We start from the raw sequence: 17,702 nt of genomic DNA, 5'->3' as shown, positions 1-17,702 counted from the left end.
TTGTGGCTGGGGCAGTGCACAAAACTCCTTCCCCTCCACCCCACTCCTGGGCTGCAGCATTCACAGCTGGCTGCTCTCAGTGGCATGGGGGGGTGAGGTGGGGTGTACGTGTCAGGTAAGGCAAATGGCTGATGCTCCTGCTGTGCCCGGGTGCTAGATCCGACCAGCAGGATGTATTTTACCCACCTCTGCCATAAGGGAATGTATTTCCCCTTTACTGCCATCTACTGCTCCAAAAGAATCAGCAGCTGTATGGATCAGCAAGGAAGTACTATTGTAAGGCACGCTGAAAGCTATTTCTCAATACCCTTTTTACAACGTAACTTGTGTTGTCAATACAAACATCCACAATATACTGAAAATTATGGAGCTATTCTACACTGAATTTAATATAAAAAGAAATAATGGAAGTGATATTGTATTGACTGTATTATTCCTTTTCAGATTTAATTCAACAAAAGCCTTGATTTTCATCTTACTTGAAGATGCTCAAGAATTTACAGGATGTGTCAAAGCAAGCAGGGATCCTTGCTCCCCAGTGCAGCGGCCCTTGATCATTGGATGCGAAGAGAGACAGACCGAGGCAGTAGGTCTCTTGCCCTGCTAGAGAACTTGGATTAAGGAACTAGAGGTGAAATAACTAGCCTTTCTAACCTGCCAACTTCCATCCCCTTTGCGCTGAAGGTGCAATAGCAGAGAAAACTTCACATTTGAGCAGAGAGAGGAGAGTTCCAGAACCCACCTGTGTTGGATGGAGTGAAGCCTGGCAAAGATGGGCTGTTGAGGCCTGGGAGCAAGACTGGAGGGATGCCCTGTAGTGCTGGGTAGGCAGCAGGAAGGTTAAACGCTTGTAGAGGGGTGTTATCAAACATGCCCTGCTGTTGAGCTGCCAGACCAAGAACCTCATTGGCTTTTTTGATCCGGTCCAACTCCTGCTGAGCCATCAGCTGACGTACAGTAGCTGGGTCAAAATACTCCTTCTCCTTATCCAACTGACTTCCAATGGTGTCCTTAACTTTGGAGATATGCTGTTGAGAGAAGATATGGTCACGTACAGACAGTCGAGCGCTGTACTTGACGCCACACAAAGTGCACTCTGTTTTGGGTCCCTCATAACTTGTTTGGTTTATACCAAAATGCTTGGCCATGCTTAACTTGGACTTCTTCTCCTTTGCCCTAGCATTCTGGAACCAGACCTGAACAACTCTCTTTGGCAGTCCAATGTCATTACCCAGGACCTCACATTCCAGCATGGTAGGCGTCCTGTAGTCGTTAAAGCATGACTTTAGGACTTTTAGCTGGAGATTAGTCATCTGAGTGCGAAAACGTTTCTGCCCTGGCCGATCCCCACTGTCTCCTGACTTGCCTGCTGAACCACTGGCACCAGGGCTGGGTGAGCAGGGGTCTGCAAGGCTGGAGGTTTCACTATAGTCCACAGTACCTTCATTGTCATATTCTTTACTATAAAAGCTGGGAGCTGGACTGACAAGACCAGAAGACAACCGATCTTCATACTCAGACATTGCTATCATGGCAGCCTTTGTCAGGCCCTCACTAGGTCCTGACGTGGATTTAATTTCAGTTACAATCCCCGTTGCACTATCATTGTCTGCATTGCCTTCATCTCCTGTTGTAGTGTCTGTGATTGCAGTGTTGACAGAAGAGCAGTCATCATTGTCCAACTTTGTTTGGTCAAAACTAAGATTAACTGAAGATATGGAGGGGTTTTCAAAGTCTTCTATTCCTTCTACTTTAATAGAGGATGGACTTAGCAGAGTTTGAGGTGAGAGCTCCATACTTTTGCTTGCTGGTGAGAGAGGAACACCCTGACCCTCACTATTGGTTGGTGGCAAGTGGGAAAAGTTTGCTCCATCAAAGATGTCCCCCTTCATTTGGAGTCCTCCATCAGAATCCAAGAGCATAGCAGACAATGTCAAGTTGTATCCAGCTCTCTTAGCTTCATGCCAATGACGAGAGCGGATATGAGCTTCCAGAGCTGTCTTTGCTTTAAAGAGAGCTCTGCAGAAAGGACACCGTCTATGGGCTTGAGCAGGCCCCACAGCTCTAAACTGCCCCTTTCTTTCCCGTGCTCGAGTGTTCTGAAACCAAACCTGCACAACGCGTTTCTTTAAGCCCACCTCATGTGCAATGTGATCCAACATCTTCCGTGTTGGGTTAGAGTCAAGTAGGTACTTCTGGTACAGAATTTCCAGCTGTTCTGGGGTAATAGTTGTCCTTAGACGCTTATCTCTCTGAGGTTCTTCTCCACCAGTCCCACTGTCATTTTCCCCAGGGCTTGCACTGGCCTTTTCCTCCAGCTTCCTCTTCAGAGTGTTCATTGTAGATGTTGGGGTTGAGGGTGAAGTGGCTGAGCTTGCTGGAATCTGAGGTAGAGTTCCAGATAGCAGCTGGCTTGCAAGTAGTGGATTACTGGGGTCGAAAAGCATGAAAGGCATATCTAGTGTCCTGTCCAGAAACTGTGGATGGATGAACTGGTTTTGTGCACTCAAAAAATGGAGCTGTTGATGCTCCTGCCAATGTTCAAAGGAGGGAAATGCCAGTTTGCATTGGTCACACTGGTATGGGATTAATTGAGGAGGTAGGTTTGCCAGTTGTTGCGGGGTGGAGGTATGAAGGGGCTTGAGGGAAAGATGTGAGAGTTGAGATGGACTTGGGCTTGATTGTGGCAAAGAACACTGGGGTGGTTGTGCCTGTTGCTGTAATGAGGGTGGGGATGATAACGGTGAGATCTTTTGGTGTGAACTTGTCTTCTGTTCAACTTGGTCTTGGTGCTGCTGCTGCTGAGGCTCTTGCTTTGGTTGCACTTGCTTATCTTGAGTTTGGTTTGGCTGCGTACTTGGAGGTTCAGATTGCTTTGGTTTCTCATCTGTAGTTTCTGTTTTAGAACTATACAGAGTGGATTCATCTGCTTCACTAGTGAGCTGCAGGAAGGTGGAAGTGGTTGCATTAGCTGATGATGTGGGGGTGCTGTAAGCTTGAGAGGGCATTGGTGTGCTGCAGGAGGAACTGGTTGGTGTCAACAGCTCCATTGCATCCATGGAGTCTTCATTCTGGCTATCGTCCTGCCCATCCTCATCCTCATCTTTATAACACAGCTTTTTCTGGTGTTTAATAAGATCAAAAATGCGCTGAAAGACTAGATTACATTTTTTGCACTGGTAGTTCAAGTTGCTTGTTCGAATGTACCTGTCATTTGTAAGCTCTCGCCGCTCCCCATCTTTGCCTTCTCCTTGGTTCTCATAGTTTTTCCTAGCTTTCTGACGGGCATTTTGGAACCACACCACAATAACACGTGTTGGGAGGTTTAGCAAATTAGAAAGTTGTTCAAATTCATCATCCTTTGGATAAGCATTAGCATCAAAAAAATCCTGCAGGACTCTGAGCTGGTAATCGGTAAACCGTGTCCTAGAGGACCGCTTGCTTCCCCAGTATTCATGTTTTTGAGGTTCTGGAGAGGGAGGCCGTGAATCTATCTTCAGTTCTTCCAGGCTGGTAATTGGAGGATTGCTGAAATTGTATGGGGAATCCTTGTTGCGCTGGCGTTCTTTGAATAGAGTGTTTCTAAACCAGTGTTTTATCACTTTCTGTGGCAATCCGGACTTGTCTGCCATCTCTTTAATCTGTTCTTCACTGGGAGAGTTGTTAATATCAAAATACTGCCGAAGAACTCTGAGCTGGTCATCTGTGATCCGAGTACGTGGCCTCTTGTTCTGCTGTTGCTGGAGAAGATTAGGGTTGAGCTGATGTTGATACAGCTGAGCCAGGTCTGCAGGAATAGGGTCTACAGGACCAAGCTGTGGTGGTAACTGGGAAGGTAATGTTTGTAGGGGCATAGTTTGCATCATAAGTGGTGAAAAGATGGGAAGCTCCATCGGCATCGAGAGTTGAGTGAGTGGCACAGATGGCTGTGCTGGTGCAATTGTAGGAGAAGTAATCGGTGGAGCAGAAGTAGCAATGGCAGAAGTGGAAGCCGGCTGAGGAGGTGCTGTAGGGATTGGAGGTGGTGGAGGAGGGGGAGGTGGTGGTGGCTCTGGAGTCTGAGGTCTCAGTGGATACAGTTTGTCATAGTGATCTCTGTACTGTTTGGCAAACCTCTCCAGCTGCTTAAAGGGGAAGTAGTGTTGATGGACATGCTCTTGGTGACTCTTTAGAATGAGGATGTTTGAAAAAAACTTGCCACATGTGTGACATTCAAGCTTTTCCAAGTTCTCACCCTGCTCTGTCTTCCCATTCTTCTTTTGCACCTTCTGCTTGTTCTCATTGTACTGAATAACCAGCTCAAAACCAAAGTTTTCTAGCAAGGCTTTTGTGGCATTGCCTCTTGCATCAGATGCGATACGTGGAGGAAGTAGGGAGGGTTCTGAACTACTGCTTGGGGCAAAATCTTTCTTGTCTTTGGGCTTTAAGTTGTCAGGCAGAGACTCCTTAGACAATGAACTGCTGTCTCCCTTCTCTGAATTTTCCCGTTGGGGTTCTTTTTCTTTCTCCTTAATAACTGGTTTGTGTTTTTTCTCTGGATGCTGGCTCTGTTGTAGATGGACAGAGTGTGACTGTGACAAAGATAGCTGACCTTGTTGCTGTTGTAATATCTGGCTCTGCTGTGGGAGCTGAACTTGAGCCTTTAAATCTTCCAGCAAATTTGGACCTGTACCAGACAGTGTCAGAGCACCACTGGTCACAGGCAAGCTAACTTCTGGATTGAGCTGGAACTCAGCACTGGGTATGTAAAATGGAAACAGAAGGTGCTGCTGTTGCTGAAGCTGGAGAAGAGTCTCTGTGGTCATAGGGAAGTGTGGTAATAGAGCTGGGTTGAAAAGCTGTGACTGCAGAAGGGCAGCTTGCTGCTGCAGCTCTTGCTGTATGTGGGCCTGGACTTGGGCTTGCGCCTGTGCTAAGGTTTGCGCTTGTTGTTGCTGTTGCTGCTGCTGCTGCTGCCGGGATGCAATCATGTCTGCCAGCTTCTTCCGGTTGACGTCCTTAGGCTCAGAGGGGGATGCGATGTTAGTGCTAATGGGGTTACTCGAAGGTGGAATTCCCACATTCTCACTGGATCCGTGGCTGAGTGAACTAGGGACTGGAGCTGTGACAGCATTGCTGGTGTTGGCGGTTGTGAAGGTATTAGAACTGCTAGTATTCACTGGACTTGGCGTGGATGAGCCCAAAGATATATTGCTGCTACTACTACTACCAGCTCCATTACTAGAGCTAGAGCCACCGCCACTAGCTGCTTCCAGCTTGGCAGCTCGAGCCTTTGTCTGGTGCAAGACAGACCTCATGTGGATCTCCAGTGTAGAACTCTGGCTGTAGGCCACATTGCAGGTGTTGCACTTAAAAGGTTTGTTATCTGGGCTGCTGGTAGGTTCAGGCTGCCCAGTAGCAGACTCCTGCAGGGCTCTTTTCAATTTGTGCAGATGAGAAACTGAATTGTAATGGACCAGAAGAATGTTCTTTTGCGTAAAAGATTCTTTGCAGACTGTGCACTTATATGGGCGAGATGGATCTAGGAATTTCTCCATGGTGAAGTTAGGACCTTTCCTGAAAGGTAGGGCTCTCTTAGGTTCCAAGCCAGAGTCTTCCTGTACTGACCCAGAATCACTGCCAGCAGGGCTCTGTTTGTCTTCTAGGTCACTCTCTTCCTCTTTATCTTCTTCAACAATGATGGTATGATCATCAGTCAGTGCAGGGTCACCCATAGCTAGGAGGTCTCCATTGACCAACAGCCCACTGTAAAGCTGCTGAATGTCCGCTTCACTTAACTCCAGGTGACTCGTCTCCAGGTGCTTCTTCAGAGCTTGGAAGGTTCGGAAACTGCGCTGGCAAAGACAACACATAGTAGCTGCTCTGATTACATGGTACTGGGAATGAAGCTGCAGCTTCTCAATGGTTTTGAAGGCCAGGCTGCACTGGTTGCAACGGTACTTGTAGACATGGCGATCGGACACTGGCAGCTGGGGCCGTTTAGCGTGAACTTCACTGAAATGTGTCTGAAGAGCTGCTGAGCTTTTGAATACCTGGCTGCACCCCTTCTTCCAGCAAAGAAAGCCAGTGTCGTCTCTGGCAGAGCTCTGATCAGCAGGAACAGGTTTGGACTCTCCACTGTGCTCTAGGCTCTCTGATGAAAGGAGGCTCTTTCCAGAGTCCTCAGAGGTCTCTGAAAACAGAACCAGAATAAATAGGGTGAAGTGAGGCAAGGAAGATATAGTTTAGACAGGGCTTGTCTCCACCACTCACTTACAATTTAGAGAAAAATACCCATTATTCTTCATTTCTTACTTGGGCTATGATCCAGTATTTCTTCCCCAGCCACACCTGGAGGCATTTGCCTTCACCGCTACTTGTGCTGAAGTTCCCTAAATGTTTCTATAGCTACCCCACCATCTAAAAGTTTAACAGGCCCCAGTGGCCCTATCCTCAAATACACATTCCCCAGGAATATGTGACTGTTCCTCCCAGTCAGCCCTGGTTCGTTCCTGCACATTATCCTTAATGCTGAAGGGCGGGTGTTTCCCCTAATACTCAGCCTAAGTTCTCACTTTCTGCACTTCACTTCATGGCCTGTGTTACCTCCCACTGCACAATGCAAAAATAGTTTCTCTCCCTCCTTGACTTTTGCAGCCTTTGATTATTCATGGACAGCATACGCCTCCCACTTAATAGTTGTTCAAACAAGCTGGGCATATTTGCTCCCTTGAATTCTTCCTTAAATTAAACCCTGCAGTCTCATAACTATCTCTGCTACTTTTCTTTGATGCCCCATCCGCTTGTCAAAATCTTGCTGCAATGATGTGCCAAGAACTGAACGTGATATTTGAGGATTAGTTCCACTCAGACTGCAAAGAAAGGGCGGGAAATGTTGCCCCAGTTGGCCCCAACTCCACTGAAGGTTGCTATGGCCAAGGAGAACTCAGACTTTGGGGGAAGGTCAAGCAGCTATTCCACTGCTAGCCTTCTCTCTGGCTCTACCCCAGACAGCAGAGCAGACCAGTCCTGGTAGGGGAGAGACACACCTACTGTTGGAGGCTGAGCAGAGGAATTGAGAAATCCCAAGCCCATGACGGCCGAAGCCATGCCACTGGCATCCTCTCTGGAACTGTGCTTTTCACATGCAGGCCCTGTGGCAGAAAGCAGGCGGTGGCTGCCTTAAACCCAGACTTCCTTATAGATCTCTCCCACTGTGGTCCCTGCACCAGGATTGACACCGGTAGAATCTGGCCCCGGTCTATTGCTTTCCCATCAGGCATCTAGAGGCCTCTGCCTGTGTACCCAAAACAACAGTGTAGTCCAAATTGAGGACTAATGCGCTGGCCACACGTACTGGCATGCCTCACTCTGCAACATTATCGGGTGATAGAAAAGGCCAATGTAATTCTGGGCTGCCTTGCTAAATGCCTCAACCACAGTGTTACTCTAGTGAAATTAACTCCTTCCTGGGCTGTATTTAAGACTGTAAAAAAAAATGGTAAAAAGTTCTAGATCTCACTCCCCATTCTCTTCTGAGGCATCCAGTTCCCCAAATTCTTATGTTTGAAGAAGTATTTCAGCTCCTGATTTAACGTAATAATATCCTTTCCAAAATTACCAGTGGTGGTGCTCTGTTCTGACAGACGAGCATTTGGAGATAGGGCTAAGCTACTCTGGGTCTAATCCAATTTTGGCATCATCTGGACCTGCTCACAGCATAAATAACAGAAGCTTCCAAACTGCTCTGCCGCACACTTGCTGTCAGCGATCCCCAAGAGCTGTCTGGACAGCAGAGGATCAGCCATGTGCAGAGACAGTCCAGTCATACACCCTCTTCCTTGTACGTGTAACCAGCACTACTAGGGATGTGATGTAGGAGCAGCTCCAATGACTCATCACACTGCTCTGCTCCTGAGGAATCTTCAACCAGCTCTAACATACCAGTGAATCAGGGCCTCACACACAATGTTTATAACAAAACAACACGGCAGTCACGTAGCACTTTAAAGACTAGCAAAATAATTTATTAGGTGATGAGCTTTCTGTCCCATGAAAATTCATCATCTAATAAACAACGTTTATAAATTCAGTTATTTCTGACCTAAGCATATTTGTCCATCTAGAAATCCTATTAGATCTCCTGCTGTCTGCATTGGTCCTTAAAATGAACAAACTGCAGCAAAACTTGACTGAGCGAGAGACAGCAATGTCTTTCTCTCCAGTGCATGGGAAACAAGAACAGTAAGCTGCCACAACTCAAATCAGAATAAAGAGTTAAGGAACTGACCAGCCTGCTTCCCTGGCTCCTCAGCGTTGGTGTTTCCATCTTTGTCTGGAGTGGCAGGTGGCAGAAACATACTGCTGGGCATCATCACTTCAGGTGTTGTCACCTGAGGAAGGAGGGATGATGGGGAAAATGGGAGAGAGGAGAAAAACAAACAAGGAAAATATTTAAAAAATCTTTACTAAGCAAAATTAGGCATCAGCAACGTAACGTCAGTATCACTTTTCTTACCTCACTGAAGACTCATGTTTATTAGACAAAGCTCACATCAGTCAAAAGTGTTTCTACAGTTACATCTGGACCTAATTAGCAGGGCACGCTCAAAGAATAAGCTTATTATTAGTATTTTTCCTTTATGTAGCATTCAGACTTTGATCGCTGACAATGTTTTGTCATGGGCTGTGAAACTTCTCGTGCAACCAATTAGGGAGATAAGTTGAAAGGCCCACCTTAAGCTGCTGAAAACATAATAAGGCCCTAATTAAATCATACCTGTAAAGTACACTGTAATCTTGAGCTAGGGAGCATTGCAGCACTACTTTCAAAGTGGATTGCTGCAGGAAAATAGGAGGGGGATGAGAAAGAAGCACACAAATCCAGAGAAGTGTCAAGAGAAGGGATGAATAAAGAAAGACTGCAAAGAGATGGCAAAGTGTCTAAAACTCAAAGCATTTGAAACCCCGTCCCTGCTCTGACGGTTGGAAAGAAAACAAATGTCACTCTGGCTCCCTTCCAAGTTCTGTTTGCAATCAGTAGTACCATCACCTGCCCAAGGGAGGGATAGCTCAGTGGTTTGAGCATTGGCCTGCTAAACACGGGTTGTGAATTCAATCCTTGAGGGGGCTATTTAGAGATCTGGGACAAATAGGAAAAGGAAGTGTGGGGGAGGGGGATGGTGCTTGGCCCTGCCAAGAGGGCAGGGGACTGGACTCAATGACCTCTTGAGGTCCCTTCCAGAAAACTATGACTCCTATAAGCAACTAGTGATTCTGGTATCAGAGGGGTAGCCGTGTTAGTCTGGATCTGTAACAGCAACAAAGGGTCCTGTGGCACCTTATAGACTAACAGAAAAGTTTAGAGCATGAGCTTTCGTGAGCACAGACTCACTTCATCAGATGCTGGTCTTGGAAATCTGCAGGGCCAGTTATAAATAAGCCAGAGCAAGGGTGGGGATAACAAGGTTAGCTCAGTCAGCAAGGATGAGGCTTACTACCAGCAGTTGATCTGGAGGTGTGAACACCAAGGGAGGGGAAGCTGCTTCTGTATTTAGCCAGCCATTCGCAGTCTTTGTTTAAGCCAAAGCTGAGGGCATCGAATTTGCAGATGAATTGTAGCTCAGAAATTTCTCTTTGGAGTCTGGTCCTGAAATTTCTTTGCTGTAGGATAGCTACTTTTAAGTCAGCTACTGTGTGGCCTGGGAGATTGAAGTGCTCTCCTACGGGTTTTTGTATATTGCCATTTCTGATATCTGATTTGTGTGCATTTATTCTTTTACGTAGAGACTGTCCGGTTTGTCCGATGTCTATAGCAGAGGGGCATTGCTGGCACATGATGGCATAAATTATATTGGTAGATGTGCAGCTGAATGAACCCATGATGGTGTGGCTGATCTGGTTAGGTCCTGTAACGTTGTTGCTGGTGTAGATATGTGGGCAGAGCTGGCAATGAGGTTTGTTGCATGGATGGATCCCTGAGTTAGAGTGACTGTGGTGCGGTGTATAGTTGCTGGTTAGGATTTGTTTTAGGTTGGCAGGTTGTCTGTGAGCAAGGACAGGTCTGCCTCCCAAGGCCTGTGAAAGTGGGGGATCATTGTCCAGGATGGGTTGTAAATCCCTGATGACGCGCTGTAGAGGTTTTAGCTGAGGACTGTAGGTGATGGCTAGTGGTGTTCTGTTGGTTTCTTTCTTGGGCTTGTCCTGTAGTAAGAGGCTTCGTGGCACATGTCTGGCTCTGCTGATCTGTTTTTTCACTTCCTCAGGTGGGTATTGCAGTTTCAAGAATGCTTGGTAGAGATCCTGTAGGTGTTTGTCTCTGTCTGAGGGGTTGGAGCAAATGCGGTTATATCTTAGCGCTAGGCTGTAGACAATGGATCGTGTGGTGTGTCTGGGGTGGAAGCTGGAGGCATGAAGGTAGGCGTAGCGGTCAGTAGGTTTACGGTACAGGGTGGTATTGATGTGGCCATCATGTATTAGCACCCTGGTGTCCAGGAAGTGGATCTCCTGTGTGGACTGTTCCAGGCTGAGGTTGATGTTGGGGTGAAAGTTGTTGAAGTCCCGGTGGAATTCCTCCAGAGCGTCCTTCCCATGGGTCCAGATGATGAAGACGTCATCAATGTAGCGTAAGAAGAGACGGGGTGTTAGTGGACGAGAGCTAAGGAAGTGCTGTTCCAAGTCAGCCATGAAAATATTGGCATATTGAGGGGCCGTGTGGGTACTCATAGCTGTGCTGCTGATTTGAAGGTATATATCGTCGCCAAATCTGAAATAGTTGTGTGTGAGGATAAAGTTACAGAGCTCAGCCATCAGATGTGCTGTAGCATCATCAGGGATACTGTTCCGGACAGCATTTATTCCATCTTTGTGTGGGATGTTGGTATAGAGAGCCTCTACATCCACAGTGATTCTGGATGGCTCAACTGTTGGGAGCCCAATCTGAAGTGCTTCAAAAGGAGATTGGTTTTCAGGCACATTGCTTTCATAAATCAGGCCCCAATGAAGTTGGGCACCTAAAATCACTAGTTACTTTTGACAATCTCAGCTAAAAGGACTAGTTCTTTGACCAGTGTTTAACATAAGGAATGCAGCAAAAAAAATCCTAAACTCTGAGCCCAGCATCTTAAAGGCTACTCTTCAACCAATGCTCCTCAGCACAGCAGGGAGGGAAGCCATTCAAGACCACTGTTCCCACTAATGCCATCTAATAACACAGCTGCATACATGAGTTCACCCTAGAAACAAGTGCTTGATGTCAGTGCTGCTGCATTGATTGTCTGTGGCCATCCTCTCACCTGGATGCTAAAAGGCACATCCTTACCGCTCCTGAATTCTTAGGGAATGAGGGAACAACAAACCCAACCTGACACTCAGTGCTGGTGCTCTGACAGTGCCCTCTTCCAGGCACTGACTGCTGGGAAAGCATGCCAGGGTAGAGACTGTGATAACTGATCACGTTCTCTAGTGAAGCAAGAAAAGGCTCCCATCAGGCCAGGCACAAGAACGAACTGATCTTGGATTTCATGGCAGAACAAGTGATGCAATTACTTTTATCAGACTTTCACCTACCTACATTCTTCAAAGGCCACAAGGTGCACCTGGGATGAACAACGAAATGTTAGCTAAGCCCACTTTCTTCTGTAGGGGAACAGGGTTTGACCCAGCACACACAGGTTCTTGGGGAGCAGCATGTACAACAGCCTCCAACAAAGATCTGATTGTGAGCAATCTTGCACGTCTAACAACAGCAGGAAGGGATGCTGTGGCCCCTCTGGCTGCTCACACAACTGTGGAAGGTGAACAATGCTTCATTTGTAAAGGGAAGAGGTGCCAGGACTCCAGCAATTTGCTTTTTACTTTCATAACTGATACCTCAAGCCTAGCAGTGCCAGGGCTCTGAACTACTCAGCCTGGCAGCACTGGGACTCTATGTTGGCAAGCACTGACACAAATTAATCACTGAAGAGGAGTCAGAGACAGACGCAGCAGATATCTACACCCTACAAAGGCAGCCGACACTCATCCTAAGGAAGGGGTGGAATATGCCAAACTCGTTCTGCCTTTGATTCCAAAGCAGACCATTTCTCAAGGCTGTGGTTGGTGAGTCCAGGGGCCATGCAGGAAGTGAAAGGTCACCCATTAATTCATAGGAACCAGACTCAGAGGAGGGGGAATGAGGTGAGTTGCAGAGGCAGAAAGAAAGGAAAGGCTCCCTCAGTTTTATCAGCAGGGAAAGTGCAGTCTCAGGATCTTCAGGAATTATAAAAATAACAAATGAGAAATTAGAAAAAAAACAAGAGTAGAAAAAAAGAATAAAATGATCTAGTACCTCAGTAGCAGATCACTATAGAAAACTGTGGGCTTTTTATACACGTTACAGTAAGGCAGTCATCCCCACTAACAGACTCAGTACAACGGATCAGTAATTGTTTTCATACACTTTAATTAGAAAAACTCAGATGGCTATGAATAATAATGGAAAAGAGAGACTTTTGCACTTGAAAGGTTGAAGTCAATCAAGTGTGAATGACGGCAAAAAGGGGAAAAAAAGACACCAATTCATCAGGGCTCTGTTGTCTCGCTGAATCTTTAATCATAATTCCTGATTGGGATTCAAGAAGGCAGTAAGCAGAGTTTCTTTGTCTGCCTTCACCTTCTGTCAATTAACTCACCCCAAAATATAATCATCAACCTCACACACTCCTCTGAATCTTAATTTGGGCCTCCAAATCTGTTAGTCCCGTCCCTCTATGATCTTAAGTAATTACCTTTACCTACCTGTCTCTCCACAGACTCAGTTTTATTCCCCTCTCCCGTTTTCCTCCCACACCTCCAGAAAGGTTTTTGGTACAAGAACTAGTTACAAAGCAGAAAATTCGTAGAGGGAACTGGGACAAAGCCAGATGGGCGGGAAGTGAGACATCATGTGTGTTTGTGTGCTCACGACTACCGCAGGCTCTCCCACCAGCAAGCCACTTTAAGCTTCCTGCTTGGCTTGTTGCCCAGTCTTCCTACCTCTCTGTCATGTGCCAGTTCAGGTCACCCTTAAAATGCAGTCCTCTTTCCTGCAGCCGTGTTCCTTGTGGGGGGCCATCCCCTTTCCATGCCCACAGTCAGCCTTCCAGTGGGAGTTGCCCGACCACTCGTCACCTGGCCTGTGTGTTGTGTCCCAGGCCCTCATCTTCATCTCTTGTCTTTTTAAATTGCAAACCCTTTGGGACAGAGACTGAGGCTTTCCTGTGCATGCAGAAAGGGTCTGGCGCACTCTGGTGATTTTGCAATACAAATAAATAATCAGAGTACAAGATGAAAAGGAAGGCACTGGCTGCTGACTGCCAATCACAGATAACCAGGCAGTGGTACTCAAATGGTATTATTTGGTATTATTTATGCTTAAGTCTAAATTTAACTGGTGTAACTGTCATGGGTGGAAGAGAGATGGAGGATGAGCCTAGCATGAGAAGTTAACCAGCAAGTCTCTTGTGAGCATATTTTGGTTACTGCCCATTTGGCTGGTCCAGCAATACCTGGGAATTAAACCTAGCCCCAGTTTTCCAAAGCCCTAAACAATTGCATCTCCTCATTCAATTTCATCCAGTGCTTCCACAACATCAACATCATACGCACCGATAAGAAGGTATTATGCACCCCTAAGACAGGTACACAACTGCAGTACATCACTGTGTTAAGTTTGCTTCTGTGACTTAGACCTCTAGTTATTCTCTGTACAGGGTCCCTGGTGGGAGGGGCCATACAAACAGAACAGAGAGGGTCCCTGCTCCAAAGAACTCGCAACTTCCCTCTATCACCTCCCTATTGTTTCCTAGCCACTCACATTGTGCCATGTTCAAACCAGACTGCTGCCCTCTTTCTAGCTGAGCTAAAAGCCACCTAGCATGCTTCAGCTCTAGAAAATAATCATCCACTTCTCTCTTGTCATTTCAAACTTGCCCATTCTCACAGCATCCAGGCATTTCTCTGTCCTAGGGGACAATGCACTCGCACTTCCCGGCTCCTTGTAAGTCACCCTCCTATCTCGTATAGGCTACAAATGGTATCACTTACCCAGGAAATGTATGGCCAGTACAATCAGATCATAGTATGTTTCCTTCCTGTCCTAAAAACATCCCTTATGCAATTTCCTACTGTCTCAAAATGACACTGGCTTCTGCTGCTAGGAGTGAACATGGCCCCTGGTCTTTGCAGACGCTGAGAAACCATAACTCCAGTTGAAGCCGATGGAAGATATGGGTGCTCGACTTCCCTGGAAATCGGGCTCTGGTATGTGCACCTGATACCCCAAATCAGTGTCCACTTTTGAAAATTTGGCCCAATTGCTCAGTATTCCAGAGTGAGCAGAAATTCAATACAGCTCACTTGTCTCCTGTCCTGAGTGTCTCCCTTAGATCCTTAATCTCCCAGAGACCATGCTCAAGTGTTCATCCTTGAGAGAAAATGAACTTTCTGATGTTCTAGAAAAGGATTCTGTAAGCTGCTTCCTCAGACGGGACAGTCCAAAACAGCTGTGAGAATATGACTCTTCAGCCGGGGAATCCTGCTGAAATTGGGCCTGGAGAGCCTGCCATAAGACCAAACGTAACCGTTGGGGGCGGACAAGAGGCTTGGTATGATCTCCAGTCTGTCAGCAATGCTGAGCTCAGGAAATGGCAGGTCATAACTGTTCTCTCCTTCCCCCTTGCTCCATTTTCATATACCACATCCTCTCCTAGACCTCAGCAAAGCTTAGAGTTGGGGTTTCCAGAGAGCACTGCTTCCCTGAGGCTCAACACTTGGCTGTGACTAGGATTCTCAAAGTCTTGTGGTAACACATCTATCCTGGGGTTCGCATCTTGGCCATTTTCTCTGTTCTGACCCTAGGTGTGTAACATGGACTTTGGACACATCACATACCCACCTTTGGGCATCTGCCTTTTCCCACTGGCTTTGCCTGTCTGGGATGTGGGGCCAGTCCCAGGGAAGTTCTAGGTAACTCTTCTTGAGCACTCCCAATATGGGCAAAAGGATTTAGATTTAAAAATAAACTCTCAAGCAAGGGTCTGAGAAGCTACACTAATACCTCCTCTGTCCATGCAGGGTGGTGGAAATGCACGTACAATGCATGGTCCCTGAACCAGACAAAGGAAGGAATTTCCATTACAAAGACAGAGAGGGGGCTGGAGTGAAAAGCTTCATTAGACTCAGAGAGGCAAAGCGATGGCAGTATACCAAGGTCACTTCTAATTTAGACCATCTAATTGGCAAACATGGCTCCAAATGGCTATCATCTCACAGGGCTCAGAATTAATGAAGCCCGATTATTTTCATTACCTTCATCCGAGATGGAGACCGAGACACAGAGAGAGAAGGGGGGAGGGCCGGAAGGGGGGGGAGGGAAAGGAAAAAACTGACTGACAGCAGAAGGCAATAGGAGGAGACAATAGAAAAGGAGAAAAGAGAGAGGATGGCAGAAAAAGGGAAGAGTTACTTGGGCAGCAGGAGAGAAAAGAAAACAAAAGGCTGAAAAGACAGGTGAAGACAGGAAAAGCTGGAAGGGCATCAAGATGGGACAAGAAAGCTGACAGGAGAGCAGAATGGAAGGGTAGAGGGATTTATGGCAAGATAAAAGGAGCTGAGAGAGAAGTGGGAGAATCCCCCATTACTAGAGCCAGGGAAGCAGTCCCTTCTCCTTGGAGTTCATCAGTCTTGTCCACCGACTATGGAAGTGAATTGCACCACCCCCTCCTTAAGGAGCTCTTGGCCAAAGCAGTGTAAGTCCAGGCCCAGTAAGTGGCTTTTGTGTCACAAGAGGACTGGATTAGTTTAGAGCAGACGAAATGCCCAATAAGGGAAGTTTTAACAGAGTTATTTACCAGCCTAATCAAGTAGCAGCAGCAGGAGACGAGTGCACCTGGGCTGAGGCTGCATGGACTATAGCCTGCAGCTGTCCTGGGGGTTCACTTTATATAAACCTCTATCTCATGTCTTCCCAGGCCATAGGATGCTGGGGTTGCTGCATACACGCCTCTAAGCTCCAGGACCTCTACACCCCAATCACACACATTTCTTCTTGTTCCACCACTGATGGAGGATGTCTTGAGAGGATCAGTTCTCAGAAAGATGGGCTAGAGCTCAGGCTAATCCCAGGAGGAAGTCACCCAGACTGCTTGCTGACATGAAAGGGAAAGGAGCAAGAAACACATAGCTATGAGATGCAGAGAATAAGCTGCTACTATAGCAACAGACATATTAGATACTGCAGGTTCCTGAAAGGCGTCTAATAAGGTATTATTAACTGGAGCCTCCTTCAAATACTGAATGGAAAGACATTGTGTCAGAAGCAATCTGGCTCCCATTTATTGGCCTGCAATTCACTTACAGTGCATGAACTGGATCTTGGTGCCTTCAGATTGAGACAGGAAGCTTGCCTAGAGTCAGCAAAATTAGGAATTTTGTGTGTTCCCACATTCACTACTAATGGTTGTCTCTTTTATTTAAAAAACATGTTGCTTGCCATTTGAAGCAAAAGAAAAGTACCTGCTTGCTGCCTCTTCTGCTTTATTCAACACACATGGGCCATCCCTCTTCCCCAGGTATTATTTCCTGAGCACCACAAAGAAAAGAAAGCAGACTAGGCTTTGTGGACACAAAGAAAGAAACAAGTAACAGGATGGATCTCCCAGGAGACTCCCATCCTTTCAGGTGGGATTTCTGATCTCAGCAGAAGGCTGGTACACCCCAAGTGCCCGGGGTGGTGGTGGTTTACCCAGTGGGTGAGTGAGCTCTAAATCACACATGTAAGTTGCACCAATCTAATTTAAATTATTTCCACTTATATGGTCAGAAGAATTCCATTTCTCTAAGCTATCACAATGGATCACTCTGTGCAGGCTGATGGCTCATGCATACAAACTCCTTCCCCTCTCTCTCAGCACTGTCCTGAGCAGGGATTTGCAGGGTTCATACTCTACGGGGGACAGGGAAGAGTGGCGGGGTGAGAAGATGGGGCCTATGTGGGACAGGGAGGAGCAAGGGCGGGAAGAGTGAAGGCAGGAGTTCGGGGGAAAGGGACAGGGGCTGAGCACCTTTTGACAAGAAGAGAAGTAGGTGCCTATGCGTGGCTGGCTGTGCCGGCTGGCTTGGGCTTGTGGGGCTCAGGTTACCGAGCTATTTATTTGCAATGTAGAAGATTGGACTCAAGCTGGAGCCTGAGCATTGGAACCCCATGAAGAGGGAAGGTCCTAGAGATCAGGCTCCAAGCTGTGCCTGAACATCCATGCTGCAATTAAACAGGTCCTTAGCCCAAACCCCTCAAGTCTGAGTTAGCTGGCACACGCCAGTGGCAGGTTTTCATTGTAGTGTATACGTACCTGGAGTGCTACCAGCTACAAATGTTAGCTAACTAACAGGTTTGCTCCCCAAAGCCCCTGGGGGCATTTGTATTGTTTATTACTGTTCTCACTGTGGACAGAAGTCACCTGAATCTGGTATTTCTGGGGGGACAGTGATGGGACTGATTGATTTTGACAAATTTGAAGATCATGTTTTCCACACAGTGGTACACGGGCTTGCCCAGGTGTACCTGGAGTGGCACTGATTGCCGTGCACAGCATCAGTTCTAGCATTTAAAGAAGGCTCCTACAGTGTGGAACAGAGCAGTCCTTCAGCTCAGCAGCAGTCAGATGTGGCAGAAGAAGGGGTATACGACAGCCGACTTGGAAGGACAA

The 17,702-nt window shown here is 46.9% G+C and overlaps 1 protein-coding gene across 11 annotated transcripts in view; it reads right to left on the bottom strand.

The window, feature by feature from the left end:
• ZFHX3 (zinc finger homeobox 3) overlaps nt 1-17,702 on the bottom strand; it is a 327,850-nt gene that overhangs the window by 18,494 nt on the left and 291,654 nt on the right. For 9 of the 11 annotated variants that reach the window (XM_075009156.1, XM_075009155.1, XM_075009151.1 and 6 more), the window contains 2 exons: nt 8,270-8,372; nt 743-6,172 (listed from right to left, as the gene is read on the bottom strand). In XM_075009156.1, the coding sequence (XP_074865257.1) occupies nt 743-6,172; nt 8,270-8,372 (5,533 nt within the window). Of the gene's footprint in view, nt 1-654; nt 6,173-8,269; nt 8,373-17,702 lie in introns of all 11 variants that reach the window. The other 2 variants (XR_012647534.1, XM_075009159.1) reach the window with 2 other exon arrangements.

The sequence above is a fragment of the Carettochelys insculpta genome, chromosome 14 (assembly GCF_033958435.1).
Source record: "Carettochelys insculpta isolate YL-2023 chromosome 14, ASM3395843v1, whole genome shotgun sequence".
NCBI lineage: Eukaryota > Metazoa > Chordata > Testudines > Carettochelyidae > Carettochelys > Carettochelys insculpta.
Note: the sequence above shows the minus strand (reverse complement) of the source record. Positions and strands in the feature narration are given on the sequence as shown.